This window comes from Wyeomyia smithii, chromosome 1 (genome assembly GCF_029784165.1).
Source record: "Wyeomyia smithii strain HCP4-BCI-WySm-NY-G18 chromosome 1, ASM2978416v1, whole genome shotgun sequence".
NCBI classification, from domain to species: Eukaryota; Metazoa; Arthropoda; class Insecta; order Diptera; family Culicidae; genus Wyeomyia; species Wyeomyia smithii.
This window is the reverse complement of record NC_073694.1, coordinates 13709783-13733097: the sequence shown is the minus strand read 5'-3', so window position 1 is coordinate 13733097 and position 23315 is coordinate 13709783. Positions and strand designations below refer to the sequence as shown.

General features: G+C 36.8%; 1 protein-coding gene across 3 annotated transcripts in view; it reads left to right on the top strand.

The window, feature by feature from the left end:
- Positions 1-4736: 4736 nt before the first annotated feature.
- LOC129724753 (glutamate receptor ionotropic, kainate 2-like) overlaps positions 4737-23315 on the top strand; it is a 36686-nt gene continuing 18107 nt past the window's right edge. For all 3 annotated transcript variants that reach the window (XM_055679912.1, XM_055679918.1, XM_055679903.1), the window contains exons 1-2: positions 4737-5443; positions 20064-20236. In XM_055679912.1, coding sequence (XP_055535887.1) covers positions 5329-5443; positions 20064-20236 — 288 coding nt within the window. In that variant the 5' untranslated portion in view covers positions 4737-5328. The remainder of the gene's footprint in view (positions 5444-20063; positions 20237-23315) is intronic.

Genomic DNA, 23315 nt, shown 5'->3' with positions numbered 1-23315 from the left:
GCATCTCAGCGTAAGATCGCTTTGAACGCTCCTTAAGTGACCGCTTGATTTTATCTCTGCGCTGCATGTACACCGGGCATGTGGAGAGCTCATGCTGATTTTCCCCGCAGTGAATACATTTTTCAGCATTTACACTGCAAGAATCGTCCGCATGAGTTTCTCCACACTTGCCACAACGTGCCTTATTGCAGCAGTAGGCGGCGGTGTGGCCTAACTGCTTACAATTCAGGCAGTTCATGACGCGAGGCACATGTAATCGCACAGGGAGACGAACCCGGTGGATCGAGACGTGGCTTGGTAGCGCTGACCCGGCGAACGTAACTCGAAACGAGTCTGACGGGGTGTATACTGTTTTGCCACCGATGATCGATGCTGACCGCAATTGCTTGCAGTCGAGCACCTTTACATCGGGACACGTTTTGTTCTTAAAGCACCCTTTGGCACTTTGCAGTATACACTCGACGGACAGACTCGAATCGGTTATGACACCGTCGATCTCCACGTCTCGTGCGGGTATGTAAACGCGATACTCGCGTGTGAAGAGCTCAGAGCAAGCTATATCGTTGGCCTCTTTCAGGTTACTGACCACGACACGGAGCTTGTTAGGCCGGACCTTGGAAATTTCGGTCACGCCCTTGTACTCCTTCTCAGGTCTTTAGAAATCTGCAAGAGGTTCAACTGTTTCGATTTCGGTCCCGCCTTTGGCCGAAAATAGACAGTATAGCTGCCCTGGGCTCCGTCTGGGTAAAGCCTGGGGCGAGGGGGGACTGAAGAATGAACAGGGGAGGGGGTAACAGAAGGGTCAGGGTCAGAGGGGTTCGAGTATGGTGGCGCGGGAGGCGAGGGATCTACATCCATCCCGCTAAGTCTAGCGCACTAGCGCCGACAAGAGCACGTACCATTTTACTTCTCCCTTCCAGTAAAGTTGGTTGTCCTATCGTTCGAAGTTGCAGCCGTTACAGCCAGCAGCACCAATACAGCAGCACCAAACAGCCACCAGCAGCGAGCCAGGTGTGAGATCACTTCACACAGCGATACAACTCACTGTCAACCGAAGGCTTCTTCTTTTTCCTCTTTTGTGTCTCGTCCACTGCTGTAGCACAATTCAGCCAGCAGCTAAATCGGCTTACGCACCAGCTGTTAGTCACGATGCGAAACAGTTGCACAAAGGCGCGACCTTGAACCCGGATTTATTTCACTCGACCAGGCAAACAATGCCAACACTTGTTCACACGTCTTTTGTTTTATATTCTATCCGAGCGATCACCAAACATGTCCGATACTGATGCGTGTTCGGCACAGAATGATGTTTTTCACTTTTTCCGGTTATAGATTTTCATTTTACATCCCTATGTAGTCGAGTGTGTAGCCGAACTTCCTGAGGGACGTAGTTTTACGTCAAAACTTACTATACAAACATCAGGAAAACAGGCTCCATTCGTCCCTAGTACCAGACGACGCTCTTCACCGACGAGAAACTCTTTTCCTTTATTAGAAAAGTTCACATCAATGGACAACGTAATTCTTACTCCCTAACAAAAAAAAACTCTTTTCCGTTAAGCAAGCTCACAACCCGGGTGCTCGCACGAACATCAGGAGATGCTGTTCAGTTAAAAGAACGATCCTTCGCTCGTCTCACCCAGCTTCTGTGATGGTTTCTGCTGGAAGGACCGCCGATTCGCGAACTGTGCTGTTTTCCGTCGAAAAAGGAGTAAAAATCGATGGTGATTACTAGCTGGGTGAGATTTGAAGAATAATGTGATGGATTGGGCCCAGAAAATGAATAACAGACAAAACTGGATCTTCATGCAACACGGTGTCCTGGCTCACACAAAGAAGACCGTTCAAGACTGGTCAAAGTCTATTTTTCCCTATATCATCACCAAGGGTGGCTTCCAAACTCGGCAGATCCAAACGTGATGGACTTCTCGATTTGGGAAATGTTATAAGCGAAGGTATGTTCAAGAAAACACACAAGTTTCGACGAATTGAAGAAATCTGTGCACAAAGTTTAGAAGGAAATTTCTCAAAATGACATTCGGTCCGCTGTCGAGTCTTAACCTAAGCGTCTCCGAGCTGTCATCAGAGCTAAAGGAGGACATTGAAATAGTTGTTGTTTTTAATTTCTAATTGTTTTTACTCAATTTTTTTTTGTATCAAAAGTTTTCTCTTACTTGCCAAAAATGTGTTGCAATAATTATGGCGCACCCTGTATGCAGGGTTGTGTATTGAATTTTAATATGCATTATTTGTAAATTAATGCAAACTCTGTTATTTGTTACTTTGTTCAGAGATTAATGATTTAGACCAAAAACTAATTTTAAGGAGGGGTGTTTCACAAAAAACTCTATTTTGTCGAGTCCGACGTACAGATAGGACATCGCAATATTCAGCAATTGTTTTTCGTTTAAACTTTTCCACAACTTTGCTGAAGGAAGCAATCTGGTATATTGAAAACTAGAAAAAATATTTTTCTTATCTAACTGTTAGTTGGATTGATCGAAAAACCGAAAACACCAAAAGTAAGGCCTTGTTCTATGAAACAATTTTGCTGAAGACATTGAGTACATGAAATCAATTTTCCACATTTAAATCTAAGCGATCACGATTTTTCGAATTTAGACCACTGTGCACTGTGGGATTTTCAAGTAAATCTTTTCACCAATTGTTAATGTCTTGAAATATAATACTTGAAATGTGTAGAAACTATTTTTGAAGTTATTTCATAAAATGGTGGTTGAAAAACGTGCTCTATAACAAGTATTTCGTCGTTTTTATATCTCTTTTTTGTACTTAACGACCTTCAAAAGGGCATTACTTAAAAATGTACGATGATTTTGAAATTTTGACCAGAGATTCTGGACGTCATAATGAATCAAAATCGTTAAAAAACTGTCTACGTGGTATGTGGATGGCCTTGAGTAACGCGAAATGTCAAAGATACATATGTATTAAAACTGCAAAAATGCTTCGAAAATTGATCGAAATGTCAAAAGTGCATCGAAAATGGCTCAAGCAGGGGTGAATTAGCTTAGAAGTACGGCGAAATTAAATAGGATGGTAAAACTAAAAAAAATATCAAAAATAGGTCAACACAAGTAAAAATTGACACGAAGAGGATTTAAATTTAATAGGAAATTGGTAAATAAGAGATACAAATTTACCCAGAAATATTTTAGAATCGTCAGATTGATGCGAATTCTTTAAAAATGATTTAAAAATTTATCTAAAATTATTCACAATTGCAATAAACATTGGGCCACAAATTAGTTGAAATATGATTGAAAATAAGTTAAAAATAAATCAAAAATTGGCTGAGAATCAGACGTCAAATCGAGAATCAAAACAGGCAAACAGGGACTTCTCTATACTTTTTCACAAGTGTTCAATAAGTTAATAAAGGTCAAAATTGCTTGTCTTTCAGTCACGCGCACGCCAAACGAATGTTACTCAAATTGAATTTTCCCCAAGCAAACTCTGAAGCTGAGGTACACTAAAGTTTGTTATTTTTTTGTGGGTAGCAACGCCAACACTCCTGTTCTGACTACAAGTTACCTTTGCTTTTAGTCCTCCACTCACCTCCTCTCGCCCGGTATGAAACCAGTCGTAAGGAAATCAAAGCTAACTGCGTCTTAACTAATATTCGGCACACGTGTTAAATTAGCACATGGCTAAAGGTTCTGATGCAGGTGCATCGACAAAAACCGCCAAAAACGTAATAAAGGGCGGAAGGCAATTTTAAGATGTAAGAAAGACATAGTATCAAGCATGTGGATGAAATCTAAAGTTAGCCAAACCACTGTCGGTTGATTATGAACGTTATTTTATAGTTACATGTCCAATAAGTTCTGTTATGTCATGGCATTACCATCAAAATTAGGTTGTCATGTGATGGAATAAGGCACTACCTGTTGTAGTTTATTGATAATAGACTATGAAAAAGTCAAAAAATAATGGGGATTATAACCCTTTTTCCTCGAGAAAATAAGCAGTTCAGTTTTTTTTAAGTGTGTAGCAATTTTTATATGCATTGAAATTGTAATTTTTTAATAGTACAGTTATTCGATAGCAAAAAGTTGTTTGTTTATTAAAAATATCAATCACGACCGAAGACGTTAATAACGAACATTTATAAAAAATTGAAGAAAACCGGCTGTAACTCGCCAAAGCCATTTTTACAAAACATCATATCGAGTTTCAAGTTTAGCTTATGGCGCATGACAAGCCGCACTTAAAATCTATCCAACTTTCTCCCTATTACACAAAGCTAATTGTTGTAATTGTTAAGCTGTAATCCAACCTTAGATGTCAGGTGATGCCATATGGCATCACCCGCCGGGAATGAGTTAACAAACAAAATTTCTTCTCGGTACTTATAGCCACCACGCGCCTGCATTAAACATAAATCGTCAGTAGGTCAGCACTCCGATTACAACAACATAACCGTGATGCACAAAAAAAAACTCCCAACTAAAACAAACCGTCATATGCACGGCGACATCTCCGACATCGGCGCCGAACGATGCGACGACGACGACGACGCCTCAGGATGAGTAATTTTAGAAACTGACCACGTTCCACTGGGTGTGTATCTGTGTGTGCGCCCGCGTGAATCTTCGCATCTCTAGAATCTCTCACACCGACTATTGTCCCATCCCTACCCAGGGGACGGCCGCACACCAAAGTGGACAGACAGACAGACAGACAGGCAGATCAGACAGATGAGACAAAATCTGTTGCTCGGCTCAGTCCTCACCGAAGAATCGTCGAATGAACAAACCCAGGTCCAAGTGTGCTGTGAAAGGTTGCATTCTTATTTTTCTTTTCGTCGGGAAAATTCTTTCGGTTGTGCTCTGGTAAAATATAAAATTACAATCGAAAAAACGGGCTGCGAAGAAAAAAGACTGTCCCCAATCAGTCGTTGGTTGAAGTGATAAAATAATGGCTGGAAAATGATGGCTTCGAAGTTCGCAGAATGAAAATTTAGCTCTAGAATCGTGAACACAGGCGAAAAAAAAATGATCAAAAGAGTGCGCTCGCAGCTGGCTTGATGGGAAAAGTTTTCTTGAAAAATTGAAAACAAGTCGGTGGCGCTGCTCATCCCACGCTTAGTGCCTGCTTGTGCCTCGAAGGTTACTTTACTGGATTGTGATCGGATTGCGTAACAACGTGCAATAAAAGTGTCACCTGCCGGAACGGCAGCAGGACTGTCGGAAACGCGAAGAAGACAGTGACGACTAAGTGACATTTTACTTCCGTTTTTTGTTTTTGCTGTACAATTTCTGTGGAATGCGCTGGTAGAATCATCCTCCGGAGGCAACTGTCGGAATGATAAATAGGAAAGGAATGTTTCTGCTAGCTGTGCTTATCCTGAGCACGAATTTCGGCACATTTCCTGCATACAACAGCGATGCGGACGAAACCGTGGAGCATATTAAAATTGGTGAGTCTTTTTCTTTTTCGAGGGGGTTTTGGTCACCAACAGACAGACAGACTGTCAGACTGATGGCGTTCCCAAATACATCGTCATTCGTGGTTGACAGTCGCGTTGCGCCCCGAGAGCGTGAAATACACTAACCGAAAGGGAGGAAAAAAACGGCGACATCACACTGAAAGATCTGCGGGAAACTGATGCTGACCGCGAAATTTTTTTGCTCACTCTCGTATTGAGCGATAGGTTTGCAAGTTGAAAACATCATGCCGCATGCAGTATGTGAATAAAGTTTATTCTGCCCTTGGCGATGTTCTTCCAATAATCAAAAAATATATAACTCGCTTTAATAATTCAAGGTATATTTTTTACTAGTGGAATTGCAGCCCAATTACGGAAGCATTAAACAATGCTCTTAAAGTTGACTCTTTCTTGACTAAATTTGGCTTCTTTCTTTCTTCTGATTCTTTTTTGAACAAATTTTAACAACTTTTGGCAAATAACTCATTTTGTTTTATTTATGATTAAATTGACCCCCGCTCGAACTATTTTTCATTATTTTTGGCATGTATTCTACTAATTTTGACTTGGAGTTTTTTTTTTTTTTTTTTTTTTGATTATGTTTTCACTCCCTATAATTTGATTTTCAAATCATTCGCGATGAACTTTTGACTTTTTTTCACCAGTTAATTGAAATTTTCACTTTTCCTAGACAAACTCACAAGTTAATTAAAATTTTCACTTTTGATCCATTTCCGAATGAAACTATTTTGTTTTTTTTTTTTCACAATTTTTTTGCTCATTCTCATCTTTTTTACCCATTTCGAACCTATATGAATCTATTTTTATCTCATTCTCAACCAAATTTTTGATACAATTTTCACTAATTTTCAACGAATTTTTCATCCATTTAGACATATTATTTTCTTCTTTTTTTTGTGTACTTTGTGAGAATGTTAATTTTTGACTCTTAGACTATTTTTGACTCTTAGACCGTTTTGAATCTCATTTTGATCAGTTATTGATATTTTTTAGTTATCATTCAACCTATTTCAAGCCCATTTTTTTAATCATTATTTGATTCAATATCGATTTATTTTTAACTAATTTTTGATTCACTTAGAAGAAATTTAAACATCTTTGACAACCTTTACATTTAAATTTGTTTGCTTTTCGATCTATATTAATACCTTTTTGAACGATTTTTACATTATCCAATACTTATTTTTGGCCAATTTCAAGTTTGAAAATTTTGTGCAAAAACCTATATATTTTTTTTGTTTAGTTTTTACCTAATTTGAGTCATTTATTACCTTTGACTTATTTTTGACTCAATAATTTTTGATTTTGTAAGTTTGCTTTTTATTTTTATTTGTCCCATAGGCCAATCTTAGACCTACTATTGACAAATTCTTTGCATAATTTAAGCCATTTTTTTGACTTATTCCCGACCATATTTTCACCAATTTTACTGATTGCTTTACACATTTTAGAACTATTCTTCCTGCATCATTTAATCAATCCTCAAAACCATTCTACTTGTTTTTCAAAAGGACACGCTGCTTCAAAATACATCTTCAAATATACCTCAAATTATAACCAAGCTACCCGAACATTTTATCTTACTCTAAACATCCGAAAAATAAATTGAAATATTCCTTATTTTTCAACTTTCCAGAGTAGAGTTCCCCCAAAATGTAATGTTTTCTTACTAAATTTTCACTTCTATTCACCTATTTTACTCACATTTAATCAAATTTTAGCATTTTTGTTTTTATTTGATTATGACCAATCGTAAATAAAAATCAGTACATTTTTCTACCATCTCGACTAATTTCCGAATTTATTTTTTGAAATACGTTTTTGCGACCCATTTCTATTTATCCTTTTTCTTCGTTCGAAATTGTTTTGATCTGTTTTTTTTTTTTCCTATTCTCAACCAATTTCTAATATAATTTCGACTTATTTTAAACCAATTTTGAACCATATTTACTGCCATCTTGTTTGACATACCTTTCACGTTGACTTGCTGTTTACTTCTTCTGGTCCATTTTTGTTTTTTTTTTTTTGACACCTTGAATCGTTCTGAACTTCAATTTAATCAATTTATGACCAACTTTTGTTTGCTGTTGAGTAATATTTGCCTCATTTTTTTATTATTTTTCGACTTATTTTCGACTAATTTCTGATTCATTTAGAAAGATTTGCATCAACTTTGACACTCTTAACACATTTTACCTCAATTTCGATACTTTTTTTATAAATTTTTAAAACCAATTGTTAATTTATTCAAATTACTTTTGTCTCTATTCTTACTTTTTTATTAATTTTCTTCTTATGCTTCTTCTTGTACTCATTTCTTACTAATTAATATGGCCAGTTTTCAAACTTTGCCTCATGTTTGACCAATTTTTTACCCATTATGTCAAGTTACAGCTCCTTTGTTGGATATACTATTCACTGAATTGACTCATTTTTTACTAATTTTTGGTCATTTTTTTTCAATTTTCTCAAACGATTTTAAACTTTGAATAAATTAGTTTTCTTTTAATGTTGAGTAATGTTTTTGATTCACTTGGAATGATTCGCATCAACTTTTACACCCTTTGCATTTTTTTGAATTCCCAGTTTTGATCTATTTTGATTAAATGTTTCCATAGATTTTTAACAATTTTAAACATGACTTTAACCAATTTTAAACCAATTCAAAATATTTTTCTATCTCTCCTAACTTTTCAATCCCTTCTTGATTATGTTTTTCGCCGCTTTACATCCATTTGTAACTAAATTCTGGCCAACTTTCGAGTTTTTACTTATTTTTGACCCATTGTTTGTTAATTTTTGACATGTTTTGATTTATTTTTGACTTGAGTCTCGTTTTGATCTGTTGTTCGATTTTTATTATCTCGCATCCTCTAGGCAAATTTTTGATTTTTTACTTATTTAAATAATTCAGGCCCTATTGTTTATTTTTACTTATTCCGTTACAGACCTATTTTCGACGAATTCGAAACTCAAGATTGACAAACTCTTTATTCAATTCCAACCCTGTTTCGATTTTTGTAACTTGAAGTTCGAATTATGACGGTTGATCGAAAGACGTCATTCGATTCTAATCGATAACTAATAATGGATGGATTTGCTTAGATATTAAAACCCTGTGATTAATTTATTGAACACCTAATTCCACGAATACACTTACTGGCGCCACGCTACGCTAGCATGCGTAAACGTTAGCTTTATATTACGTAAGTAAGCGCAAAAACTCTAGCGACGGCACCGTTTTCGGGTTATATGAATAGGCACGTCTTTTGATAAGTACACTACATCCTCCCCCTGTCAAAAGAATGGTGTAACCATTCTTTAATGTGTTATTCCAAGAATCTTTTATAAAATGGCTTACATTTTAACTATACGACTTTCATGAGATTTTGTTTGTTTATGCTTGTCACATTTTAAATTATACAATTTATATGTACAATTCCCGTTATTCTGAATGGTTCTCAACAGTGGGGCTCTAATTTTTATTCTGTTCTGTTCTGACTTTGATTGTATATCTGAATACATATTATGATTGATTTGGTTAGTTTTTTTGTTCTATCAAATGTTGCCTGACTACTTCATTTGATTAGTGGAATTTGAACCTAAATTCCGAGAAATTTTGTATGAGATTGCACGAAAAATTAACTCTACTAACCGGATCTGGTTCACTTTCTATTTGAAGCGCCTTTTTGATCCGTATTTTGCCCATTGCTAACTCACTTTAGTGACCGATTCTAGGGATCCATTATAAGTTTCGTTTATAACATATTTCAAACCATATGAAATTAGAATCTCATTTAGTTTTGCCTCAATATCGACACAATAGATTAGTTCTGATCTATTTTGAATAAATTTGATCTATTATAAACACTTTTTCTGTGATTAAATTTCGTTAGACATTTTTTATTCCTTTTTCACGTCTGACCCATCGTGATCTATTGATTAATTTTTAGATTAATGTTTAGCCTATTTGGAGCCAATTGCTTATTTTGGATTCATTTTTGATATATTCGGGACGAACTTTCCACCCCTTTTCGGCCAATTTTTAGTGTATTTTCGATTGGATTTTACTTTTTTTGGACTTTTTCCTCTAAACCAATTGTTAGCTCAACCTTTGAAAAATTTTAACATATTTTTTTAGCTTTAGAGCATTGATTTGTTTCTAATCCGTTTTAAACAATTTTTACCATATCGAATATTTTTTTATCCGTATCAGACGACGTATAACTGATTTATTTCAGACCCATTTTGCTTCTTGGTAACCCAATAATGATTAATTTTTAACTCAATTTTGATCAATTTTTTGTATATTCCGTGATCATTTTAACAGATTGTTGATTTAATTGACCTATTCAAAATATGTTTGCTATTTTTTTTTTTAATTCACTTGTTTTGTTGTATCATTTTTTACCTTTTTGTAACCAAATTCTGTTTTTTTTTCATCCGCTTTTCATGTTAATTTAGGTTGCCTTATAATGTATAGATCAAATTTTCAAAATCAAATGCTCACATAATCTCTCAAATAAATTTCATCTAAATAATTTAATAGGACTATAATAGTCCCCGAATTTATCCACAATCAATCTCAAATTCATTCATCGTTGCACGAAATATAGAAAAAGAAGCGGCCCTAAAATGCTGCACTGTGGTAATTCACAATTATTCGTAAGTGATGTGCTCTGAGATCTCAACTTGCTGAAATTCCATCGTACAACATCCGTAAAATACAAGGACAGGAGTATTTGTTGACTTATTGAGGTTTATGATGTGAAATCCATTCTCCCAAATAGTCCAGTGACAAAGTCATGCTGATCCGAAGAGATACAGTTGCATGCTTACAGTGTTTTTTTTTTTAATTTATCGATTACCGTTTATTACGGCAGATAAAAAATTTGAGTTTTAGAACCACCACACGACCCACAAGAAAGCCTTAGATTACCCTGCTCATTTACATTTGATATCTCGCACAATATAACGCATTATCATTCTATCACAGAGCATAGGTCTTCAGAACAAAAGTATGTCCACTTCCATTGTGCCCGATAGAATCAGGTCAGATCATTCTCATTTATAAATCGAACGCGAATGGTCGCAATAAACTCTAGTTACGTTTGTCCGATTTATGAACGCGTTCTTTAAACACTGTTTTTGTGAACTATCTCGAAGAACTTTTCTGAATGTCTGACTTCGTGTTAGCAGCCGGAAAGTGTAGCATTCTCGCCAGAATAAAGGCAATCAAAAAGAGTTTTTTCACCAAATATTATCATGTTTGTGATACATAAACATTTTCAGGGCTTCCACAAATTTCACTAAAAAGTTTAATGAGTTACGCACTTCGTAGCCAATAATGAGGTCGTGTCTCAGATTTAATCCTTTCCTTCATGTTGATAATTTAAGTTTACTCACAAAATAATTTGACGACAATGAAATTAAAATTTAAAAAATGTTTGAGTAAATGAGCCTTTTTGAAAACTTATCAGATGAAGTTTATACTAATCTCATTTCTGCATCTCATTAATCTGCATTTTTAATAAGGTCTGTAATTTTTACGTTATGATTTTTCCAGCAATAATTTACTCAATTTTCCAGTTAGTGAAACCAAATACAGTGTTATTTTTCTACATATTGACCTGCAAATTATTACTTTTAATGAGGTTAATGCATGTTGCATTGGCAATAAATGGCAGATAAATAAAAACATTCTCATTTCTGTAGCCGGATTCTCAAAAATAATGTTTGCTAACTATTCTGCAATGATATATTTTGTGTTGTAGAAAAAATGAAAAAAAGTTTCCAACTATCAATGGTATACTGAACTGTTGCAAATTCTGACTCTTTATTCGTTTCAATCATTGTCGTTTTCTGATACTATTATTTTGATGAAGTTGATAAATATACAATAAATATACAAAAAAAAACAGTAGCAAAAGAACAATTAGGTAGGGTAAGCGAATGAGCTGTTTTTTTCCATAGTGTATGTGCCAATGCAAATTGAAAACAAAACAGAATCGACAGCACCATAAATTTCGGCACTCTCCTACTCTTGTAGTTTGAAAGCCACAGAATAATGGAGAAAAAACACCAGAGCAAACCTTTTGCTTTTCCCGGCAGAAACAACTAAAACATTATACACATATAAACCTAACAATGTGGTTTCCTGGAAGTGGAAGTACGATCGAACGAGTAACTCCGGAAATCGGTAAACCGTTGCACTGTTCGGTAGTGCAGAACAGGGTTGTACAGAATTGCAACTCCTGTATCAAACGCGCAAAGACAAGAAAAAAGCGAATCGAAAGAACCACAGCCGCACACTGACTTTGAGCAGCACAATTTTATTTAGTCATCGATGCTCTGAACAGTACGCAAGGTGATACGATGTTGCCCGTTACCATTGTAACATTTCTCAGCTTTTGTGTCGGTTAATTTATGTTTTCAATCTAGCTCGGAATGTAGCCAATGAAAATAGTTAGGTTTCTTTGGTGTTTCTAGTGCACTCGAAGGGAAAAGCACTTCTCCGCTCCAAACTGAGCAATAATCGTTTTCTGAAAGTGTTTTCCATGCTGTATTACATTCGTTTCAACAGAAAAGATTTCATAGACTATCGGTTTTGTAAAGTTTTCGCTTTTTCTTTGATAGAAATGTGCTGCATTGAACTCTTCAAAAAACCATGCCCTTCCATTGGTAAAAATATTCGTTTCATATCATCATGCGCCTCCATTGAAGTTGAATTGGTACCTAAATTTTATTTTTCAATAGCCTTGCGAGTAACTTATTTCTTTGCAGACAAGGATGTAAATTACCACTCGCGCTCATTATTTTCGCAAGTCGATAGCTCATTGAATAGGCACAATTCTAAACAACTTTGTATGACGAACTTGATGTCCTCAAGTAGTACTACAACGTTGTTGTTAAAAAAAGTACAAATCATCAAGGCGAATATAACGTGAAGGAAGAATTCAAAATCACCATTTCATACAACCCTTAGGGTTGTAGTATTTTTCAATATCGGAGCACTTTCTTAATGTGAATAACGTTTGCGTTAAAAAAATGGACAAAATGTGACGATTTTTCATGGGGTAACCTTTACACGCACTGACACAGCAGAAAAAAATTGACAGCTCTATCAGTCGAGCTCTAACCGTGATGACGAAAACAGTGAAGCTACTCCGTTCAGAAGTGTGCGCGTTCAAATCACGGTACCCCGTTGCGTCGAAAAAAGAAAACCGTGCGGTAGTCCGTGGACACCGGATACGCCCGTTCCGGCATCTACAACATCTTGGCACTATTGGATAACAATCAGAGCATTAGAAAAAAACCCGGTTCCGGACGGCCGACGACCCTGAGCGACAAGAAGATCCAAAGGAGGTCGGTACATGCGGTAAAACAGTGAAAACGTTCCTGGCGAACATGGACATATATATCAAGAAGCAGCAGTGTCGTCCACTAGTCTCGGAGCTGCAGGCAATGACGCAGCGGTAGCACTTTAATATAACGGTCAAGTCGATTTTACTGGCAAATCACGACGTGGCAGTGGTGATGGACGACGAGACCTGTCTCACCCTGGATGATAACGACTGGCAGGGTACTTCAAATTTTACCTTCCCACGAGGAAGTGAGCATCGAAGTGAAGTTTATTTCACATACCAAGTTCCCCAATAAGGTGCTGCTGTGGATGACAACCAGCGAGAAAGGGATGTCAAAGTTGCATTTCTTTCGCTCCGGACTGGCCGTTAACGGGGATATTCATAGTACAAAGTACTTGTCGGAAGTTGCGTCGTTCATCAATAATACCAAAAGACCGAAGACGCGGTGTTTTGGCCGGATCTAGCGTCGGCCCACTACTCGAAGCGATCGTTGGAGGAGATGGAGCTGCTCGATATGGATGTGGTAACCAAGTTGGCGGACCCACCCAACGTCCCCAAGTTGCGTCCCATCGAGTATTTCCGGCCAAGCCTTAAGCGTAAGATCTACTTCAACAATTTTGTCGCGAAAACTGAGGAGAAATTGATGAATAAAACGATGAAAGAATTAAAAAACATGCCTACACGCATGTTCTCGTCCGCCATGGTGAATGTTCTGGTTAACTGCCGAAAGGCTGCACGCAAAATTTAAACGTTAAAATTTTTTGCGAGGAAGCTAACATGATTACCTTCTATGGAAAATTTATCAAACTCAATTATCTGTCTCAGTTATTTTTTTATCATCATCCGAAAAAAGTCCATTTTTTAACGCATGCGTTATCACTGACGCGTACGGTTGTGTACGGTCTTTGTAGCCAAACGGCTATATTCGATGTATTTTATTTCAAAAAATTCATAAATTTTGAACCAGTTGATCGATTTTCGATCCTTTTGGGTCAAATTAAAGGTAATTGCTTCTAGTTATAAGAAAAAACACCAAAAAAAAAACTGAATGCTTTTATATGCATTATGTATAAAATTTTTGAAATTTTTGTCTTGTTTTTAATTTGAATTTACTCAAATTTAAAAAAAAAAACATATTTTTAAAAACTCCTCCATTTATAGAGTCAAGTATGCCCTTTAAAATGAGACCAAGAGATATTTTTTATGTTTGCCTCAAAAAGAATGAATGACATGAAAAACGCATATTTTTTGATGAAAAATATGAATAACTTTGAGTAGAATTGAGATATTTACGATGTCAGCATTGCAAATTGTTTCTCTTAAAAAGCTCTAAAAGTTGTTAAAAGACAGTTTTGAGATGAAACTTGAAATAAAAAAGTTAGAGGGTAATATGTGTTTTTTCAATATAAATCGGTTGTTTTCAAAGATAGAGAAAAACTTTTTTTACAAAGTTACTTAAAATTAATGGAGCTATAACATTGTAGAACAAATTTTTCTTCTATCTACCCTAATTTTTGATAATTTTTCAAAAGCGCTTTATTATATGTAATAACTTTGTAGAAGTAAGTTTTTCTCTAAAATGTTGCTAGAGAGCTCTAGACCCAAATTTCCCCCTAAATTTGGTTTCTGGACCATTGTGCACTGGAGCTGCGCAATTTGACTTTTTTTTTTTTTTCAGGTGTCTCATTCTGTTTTTTTCTTTTGCCTTCTGAACGAAACTTTGCGACACATCAGTTTTTTTTTTCACCAAGTTTCACGTCAAAATGTTCGGATTTTGTTCGAGATGAACGCTAATTCTAGGTTTTTTGCGTGTTATTACCGATTTTCGTCCAGCTTCTGATTTGATTACCAATCGTTGCTGGACCCTTCGGAAGACCCCTGAGATGGGTGAATAATGTATACATATATATTCATTTTTTCAAGTCACTATGCGACAACCCAGAATTTTTCGTGTGCTTGAACCTTTCGCGAACGTTCGCTAATTTTCTTTTTTACTCATTCGGGGTCCCACTGACAACTGCAAAACTTAGTGGATGTTGAAACAACACTAATTGTCGGTTCACCCTTTATGAAACACCTTGATATTGTGGAAATGTTTGCAGTTCTCGGCTGGCTGCTGACACGTACGGTTGTGTACGGCCTTCGTGGTAATCATGTTGCTATCCCTTGTACAGAGTTCAGAGTGAATGTTAGAATCCTGAACTTTATGATCAATTACCAAAACAATCTGTTTTATCCTTTTCATCAAATGTTTAATTGTTTTCGCTAGTCTTTTACTTATACTTTTTATATACTTTTTATTGATTATAACTTGTTTTGGATTCATTTTTGACGTAGAATACTTCTTACTGTAACATGCACAGGGGTACAAATTCAGAAATCGAAAACAACGAGAGCGTCACGAAAATTGTCCACTTTCAAACGTTCTAAACTCAGCCAGTTTCCACTCGATATCCATCATGCTTACGGCAATTGATTGGAAGATCATCTAAGCACCCGCCCAAACGCAGAAAATTGTAGTTTGTTCATTGGAACTATTGTGCTAATGAGAATTGTCAAGCCTTGTCGAAACGCAGATTTCGACCCCTGATTGGTCGCTTAACGCTTGCTTTCCCTAACAAGGTCAACAGAATATACCATGGAATGGGGTGAAATTGATAAATTTTTATAACAATTTTTAATCAACTAGCTTCCTGTTCATTTTTGTCGGAATAGTATAATTTTAAACAGTAAACCTCTATGGCTATCGGTAAAATTTCTATCGTCTACTTCATGAAATAAATTCGATAATTCTATAAGATACTATGAGGTAAATTGGGGTGAAATTGATCACCATTGAAATCCATACATTCTTTTGGCAATGTGCTTTTTTTCGATATGCTAGAGATAAATGATTATTTCTGTACTGAAAAATATCATCTACAGCTAGTTTGGAAACGAAAATAACGATATTTCAGGGTAAAATTTGTTTATTTTGGTTCACGAGCTGTTCGTTGCTAAATTTGCTCTTATTTGATCGTCGTTAGACCGATTTCAATTCGGTTTGTTGCAAATGTTCAAAAGCTAGCTCTGGAATTAAAATCTCTGAATTCATCAGTATTTTTTCGATGGTATGGAATGATCATTGTTGAAAATTACATTTTCAGTTTTTATTTATCAAACTTTACTCACTTCTTCAAATTTAACGTAATTAACCCTTAACTAAAATTACTGTAAAGGTGCCGCCACACGGACGCTAATTCTCTTAGTTTCTAAGTCTTAGTTGATTGTAGGGCTATGAACTATTCAGGCATGCCGGAGTAGTTCAGGGTCTCTATGTTATAGCTTTTGACAGTACAATCCCGCTTTTTACAATCAACTATGACTTAGAAACTAAGGGAATTAGCGTCCGTGTGGCGGCACCTTAAGTAAATTCAATACTTTTTTTTATTATTTGGAAGCTTGTTTGATCAAATTTAATCGAGTTTTGACTGAGTTAAAAGAATTTTTCGAAAAAATATGAAAAATTGCACCGGGCATACAAGGGTTAACTTTGACAGGTATGTGAATCAGGCAAAAGTGGCGTTTAAGGACACGTTAACATCGCCTAGTGTTGTTAGAGCAATATCTTTTGATTTGTATTTTTTATCACGAATTTTCAGGTGATCAATTTCACCCCATTCCACGGTACCTGATTAACATGGAATGCACTCTTTTTGCTATCTGTTCAATTCATCCCAAGTCTGTTCCGGTACTGCATGGACGTTAGGTGCTGATCGTGGCAATGAACGGCAAAGCGGACGGTTCTTTCTAGGGCAGCAGAAAGCGGGTGGTGGCAAATATTGGTCGCCTATAAAAGCGCTCGCCATCGAATCGAATTTCTCATTTATTCCGGTAAAGCGGTTGGTGGCAAATATGAGTTGTTTATAAAGTGCACGCCTACGACTATATTAGTTATATTAGTCGCTTATAAATGTGTTTAATTGTGGTTACCGGCTGTAGAGGTAAACGTCATCTGGAGCAGAGAGATGATCACCATCAAATTAATTAGTCCCAATCGAGTGTATTCCCAAACCTACTGCAAGAAATATATTGATACAAGACAGGCTGTCGTATTCTACGTCAACTCTGCGGTCGTGTCGTGTCTTCAATTTTTTTTTTTTTTGGATTATATGATGAATATATAGGGTATCGGCTCTATTATCGTCAGATTTTACCTATTATCGTCTGGGGGGTTAATGAAGTCATAGAGAACTAATCTTTTGCAGGAAAATGTTCTGCATTATGAAGAACCATCATGCAAGAAATTTACGCTCTAGGACATCATTTACCCCCCGGACGATAATACGTAAAACTTGATGATAATAGAGCTGATACCCTATATATTTATATATTTTTTTTTCTCGTTTTTTGATTTTTCTTTCCGCGGATTCCAGCATTCACACGAATTTTGGAAATTCTATCACGTGTAGCACATGTGTTCAATAGCAATAGTAGACGATACAAATTCGTCAAGTGAATTTTGGCCGTCAATACAAATAGATCTACAACCATGAAAAAAAACAGAAGAGATGTATGCAAAACCACGACCGCAAGGTTGACGTACAACTATATAAGCTTATTTTTATATCGCTTCTCAATCTTTTTTCGTCCGTGTACCCCTTGGTGGTATTTTCCAAATCAGTTGCACCTCCTGGGCTGGTTTGTTCGTGCTGAGTGAGGGAGACTAGTGATAGATCTAGTTCAGGTTTCGAATTAATCCATGGTTTGCTTGATTGCTACAGTCATGTTATAAGAGCAAGAATGGAAAACAAATACTTTGCCCGCTGTTACTGATATTTTTTCGTGTACCCCTCGAAAACCTCCGCGTACCCCAGGTTGAGAACCGCTGACGTATTGCAACAAAAAATTTAGCTTTTTCTTGATTTGTGTGGACCCCACAATGTAGATGCCTGGAGTCCGGTCTCCTTGGACTACTTCCGGAATACGGCTGTGAATATACCTGTAGGTATGTTTTTCTAAGTTTATATCACATCTCGGACTGTCAGATGTCTTATTAGATTGTCTTATTAGAAACAAGAATAGATGTGTTTTGTATGAAGATTTCTGAATTTCTAAACGACATTTTTATTACTCAGTAGACATTAGGGATCGAATGAAACGGTAAATATGCTCGGCTACTTTCGATATGAAATGATGATCTATTTACTTTGCACAATCTGTTTCAGCCTCCGTGACCTTTTTTAGAAACCAAAATTCAATAAGCTTAGTTTTATTGTCGCAGCTATTGTAGTAATCTTGGGTTGCTACTTTTCACAATTTTGTTAAACGACGCTGCTAGCACCATAAGAATAGCATGCAGACTTGTTTACGCCGATTTTCGTAATATCGAAGATCGTTAACAATCAGCTTTATGACGAGGTGTAAATCCTCATAATAAAAAGTGTTACGGTCAAAGATGGCCTTCCACACGAGATATTTCCTGCGAACTTCGGTTGCTCAAAATCACTGCCACCTTCCCACCTTCCCAGTTACCGTACGATATTTCTGGCCAGGAAGCTCTTTACAGTCTGCCTTAACATAAATTTACCATGCAATGGACAGCTTTCGTGATCATTGTCTGGCCGAATTGTTTTGTTTATCGTCATGATTTGAATTCACCACCTCTTCGTAAGCCGACAGTTGTAGACGACACTCCCAGCTTGCTTGAGACACCTCGAACGGAAAGATTGGGATTCCGCTTTTCGTCGTTTTTGCGGCCTTCGGATTTCGATTCCGCCCGGTTCCTGTCTTCCTGGCAGTCGACAAACGTTCTCCAAACACTTTTATTACGTTAGTGACGGTTGATTTGGCCACATTCAACAATTTTGCTTGGCGTGCGAGTAGTTCGGATTTTCGCGAGCAAACGATTCTCTTGCTTCGACGCCATTTTTATAACTGAAGAACGGGGTCGCTCACCTCTCGTATACAACTCAACTACGACGTCGCAGTACGGTACGCGCGTCGGTTAGATTATATATGAGGCTAAAGCTGACACCAGTACCAATACACATAATGCACATGGTGCGCACCTACACAAACATGAAAAGTTGCATACGAACCTCTTGAACACCCTAGAGATTAACGTTTCTGGTCGTAGTAGTAAGCCCATACAGAAACAAATAGCCTTTTGAGCAAAATTTGTTTTTCCGTTAACTCGGAAATTACGAGAACACCGCGTGAAAGTCATAAGATACAAAGTTGACAAAAAGATTTATTTCAAATCCATTCGATTCCACCTAAACGAACGAACGATTTAGAACTCAATGAACTGTTGTTTTTTGCAATACAATAGAACCGGAATTCATTGTTCTTCAGTTGCTGTCAAAACTTCGAGAATCGGTTCAGCGGTGCAAAGGTCTGTTTGTCCAAAAACACGTCTGTATGATCAAATGTCATTTTTTTGGTAAAAAAAAAAACAGATCAAGAATTTTCCCGAAAACAACAAGTATACGAGGCTTAAACAATATCTTTTTCTTTAATGTTTGTTTAAGGAGTATATGTAGTAATGAAGATAAAAATTAAAATAACTGAAAATATGATTGTAGAAACTTCGAAAAATATTGTTCAGCAATCTCCGGTAAGATGTGTTTCCGTTACACCACCGCAGAACGTTAAAGACGTAATTCTAGATTCAAGTTTTTTATCGCTTATCCAATTCTCGTACTTCGTACATTTACTCAGTAGAGACTATTATTTATAGCTGGCTATTGTTTCAATACCCTCAGTGGAAGTTGGAATGACTTCTCAGTGTGAGAGATAGAAACGTGTCAGCGAGTTGCCATCTCTACCAGCAGCAACATCGACGTGCGTCACAAACAATATCTGTGTAAAATAATCCAGGATGGCGGCAGCAGACCTAGCTGCACAAACTAAATGTTTAATCTTTACATTTATGATCAGCTATCAGAGGCCATAATGTATCGAATCCATACAGTGTTGCTAGATTATTTCACCCATGTGTTGAAAAAAGATCAATGCGAACTTTTGCTCCCTTTTATTAAACCATCCATCATTACATAAAATAATACTTCGTTTCGCCTACTACGAATGTTATAATTTAGTACCCTGCAGTTGAATGAAAAACATAAATAAAGATTGCCACTTGTAAAACTTTGTCAATACGTGTATCGAACTTGAAAATTTTCATAATATATAGAGTAACCTTCCCGGGTAAAACGGGTAATAAAAAACTTTCCACTCCGCAGGTGGCCTCTTCGATGGCGACACCGACGACGCGTCGCTCGCCTTCCAGTACGCCGTGGAAGCGGTGAACAACGAAAAGCTGTCCTACTCCAACTACCGGCTGGAGGCGCATCCCGTAACAGTGAAATTCGGCGATCAGTTCGACGTGTCGAAGAAGCTGTGCAAACTGATGAAGGTAAGTTTGATGCTCTACTGTTTCGATGGTGGGTAAATAAATAACCACTTGAGAATCTCCAGTTTTATTGCCCATAACCATTGTATCTACAAATTATTACCTGCAAACGAACAGTTATTTCCACGACTTCAAAAGCACCCCAATCGATTACGAGCGCACGCTTCAGACTAGACTTCGAGTGTGAGTTGATTTATCCAATCTACCCCACCGTGAGCCGGTCAATTTTCCCCCAATGGTGAACAAGTGCCTGCACTGGTGGAGAACAATTAAAAATTTCAATTAAAATAAAAGCCAATAAACGTAAACCATCCGGGCAGTTACTTTCCAGTCTCGACCATTTCGTGTCCATTCAGCTTCAGCAAAACTAACCTGCAGCGATCGCCAACGCTGTCTTCGCCAGGGAAAAGCATAGCGCCCCAAAGAAAACACAGCAGGCACTGACTGACTGTTGCGCTTTTCTCTCACCACCCAGGAGCAATAAAATGGAAACAAATAAAAATATCTTCTTACAGTTTTGGTATTGGACTTGCTACTGGGAGGGAAGATTTACACGTTGCACGTAGCTCTTTGTGCGCATTCGGCGATCCGCGTGGGAAAATTTGATAAGAATCCCTTCCACCAGCACCACTTCCCCACCAATCCTTACGGTGATGATGGAGTTCATCGTTCTGTTGCCCGCTCGCTAGCTCGCAGAGACAGTGAGAAAATTTAAATATTTGATTTTCCACAACGCACCCCTCCGCCCATCATCCTCCTCCTCCTCTATCGCAAATATAAACACAAACAGAAACCGTAGTAAGAGAGCACGGGCAACCGGGCGCGTGGTGCAAAATTTTATGTATGTATCTTACATCAACTGAGACTCACAATTCGCGACAACGCCGACGAAGACGGCAAAGTGGACGATCGAAAGCGATAGCAGAAATTATAAACAAACACGTTGCTACGGAGACTTCTTTTGTTTTATCATTGTTTATATCGAATATTTGTATACCTTTGGGAACGTAAAATGTGCTTTGGTTTTCAATGAGGATGTTTCATAGCATAAGCAACCAAGCGCCTCCATCACTCCATCATCGTCAACCTTGTGTGAGTTGTTGAAATAATCCATCGCACGTATCAATATCAAACACGATTTAATGAATTAATAAAATAGCACACCATTCACTGTTGCAGCATTTATCGGATTGAATGTCAGTTAATAAAAAATCGATCAGTTTCGAATTGCCGCCAGTTTTATGATGCTCAAACCCTGATGATGGATGCCAAATAAATAAACTACGAGCAGACTCGACCATCGATGCATCGTGCTACTATTTATTTATTAGAACGAAAACAGAACCGTAAACTGTAATTTTACCCCATTTGATTCGTGTCGTGTTGTTTGTACACAACGTCAGGATGAAAGTTGCTTTAATCTCGTGGGAAAAATCTGTGAACACATCTGTAAAGCAGTAATTCAAAGGAATCCTGTTACAGCGCCTGTCGCTTGGTCGCCAACGTTGAAACCGAGTGAGCCGAGTGAATGGTTAGATTGAACCGTGAAACAAACACCGATAGCCGTCGTCGTAGAACAGCTTTGATCGATTATTTACTTTTCGAGTGCCCGCACTCGCCTTGGCTGCGAGATCGAAAAGCGTGTTCCATCAGTTTAATTAACTCGGTAGTCTATTAAATCTGGACTCCCCCGTACTGGATCGAATCAATGCAAAGGGGGAAATCACTTGGATTTGCGGTTCTAGCAGCGAGCGGGGAGACTTTAATTGGAAATGTTTACTGTTTTTAGAGTACCAACATCCAACATCACAACAACGGCACTAGTCTAGAATTTATAGCGTATGTTTGATGATTGCACTTAGGATAACATTCTGAACTCAATTGATTCACTACCTCTAGACAAACTTGTGCAACGATGACTGTTTTGTCATGTTTGCCATTTTTATGCACATTTGTGAATCTGATATATTCGGCCGTCATTGGGATTTTTAACCGTTGATGACAATTTAAACATCTTAGATCTTTCTCGAGATTTTTTTTTTTTTTTTGCACTAGTGTTTACCTTCTGTTGCCTCAACTGTTGGTCAACTCTTATTGTAACTTTTTTAACATTTTGGATTTTTTAGGAAATTTTGGCATTCACTAACACTTTTGTAACGTGCCTTTTTCGCTCTTTTCGACATTTCTGACTTCTTTTTAAATTTCCGGGCTTTTAGTCGTCTTTGATTTTGTTCTATATGTTTAACTTATCGACGACTTTCATAAGTTTAAAATTTTTACCCTTTTTTAACATTTATGGCTGTTTGACGTTTCTGACACTTTAGATATGTTTTTACCTTTTCGACATTTTTGCCTCGTCTTTATCTTTGTCATTTTATACCTTCATCAATTTTTTTTACCTTCAACGATATTTTTAGCCTGTTTTGACACCTTTTAAGCTAGCTAATATGTGTACTTTGTTTCGGAAATTTCGAATTTTTGTCTATTTTTGACCAAATTTTCTATATTTTGAATTTTCACCTCCATGGCAATTTTTATATTTTTGATTTTCTTTCGACTGTCTGTTTTTTTCCGTTTTCAACATCCTTTTAGCATTTTTGGCATTTTAACACATTTAATTTTTGACTTATATTTTGACACTTTCGAAATTTTTCACTTATTTTATAATTTCTGTCACATTTGACATTTATAACCATTTTGACAAACATGAAATTTCAAACCTATTTTTAATATGACCATTTTGACATTTTTAATCTCCTCTTAAACTTTTCAACACCATTGAGCTATGTTTTTGCTTTCCTTTGATATTTCTGACTTAAATTTCATCTTTTTAAACTTTCATCTTTTTACTCAAATAACATATTTCATATTTTGAATCTTGTTTCGACTTTTTTTTGACATTTTGTATGTTATCGACATGTAATACCTTTACACACATTTTTGAAATTTTGTAACTCTACCAATATTTTTAACTCTGTAAACATATTTGGAATTTCTTATTTCAATCTTCATGACTTTATTGATATTTTTAACCTTTCATTATTCATCATTTTCCGTATTGAACCCTAGACATTTTTGGCAG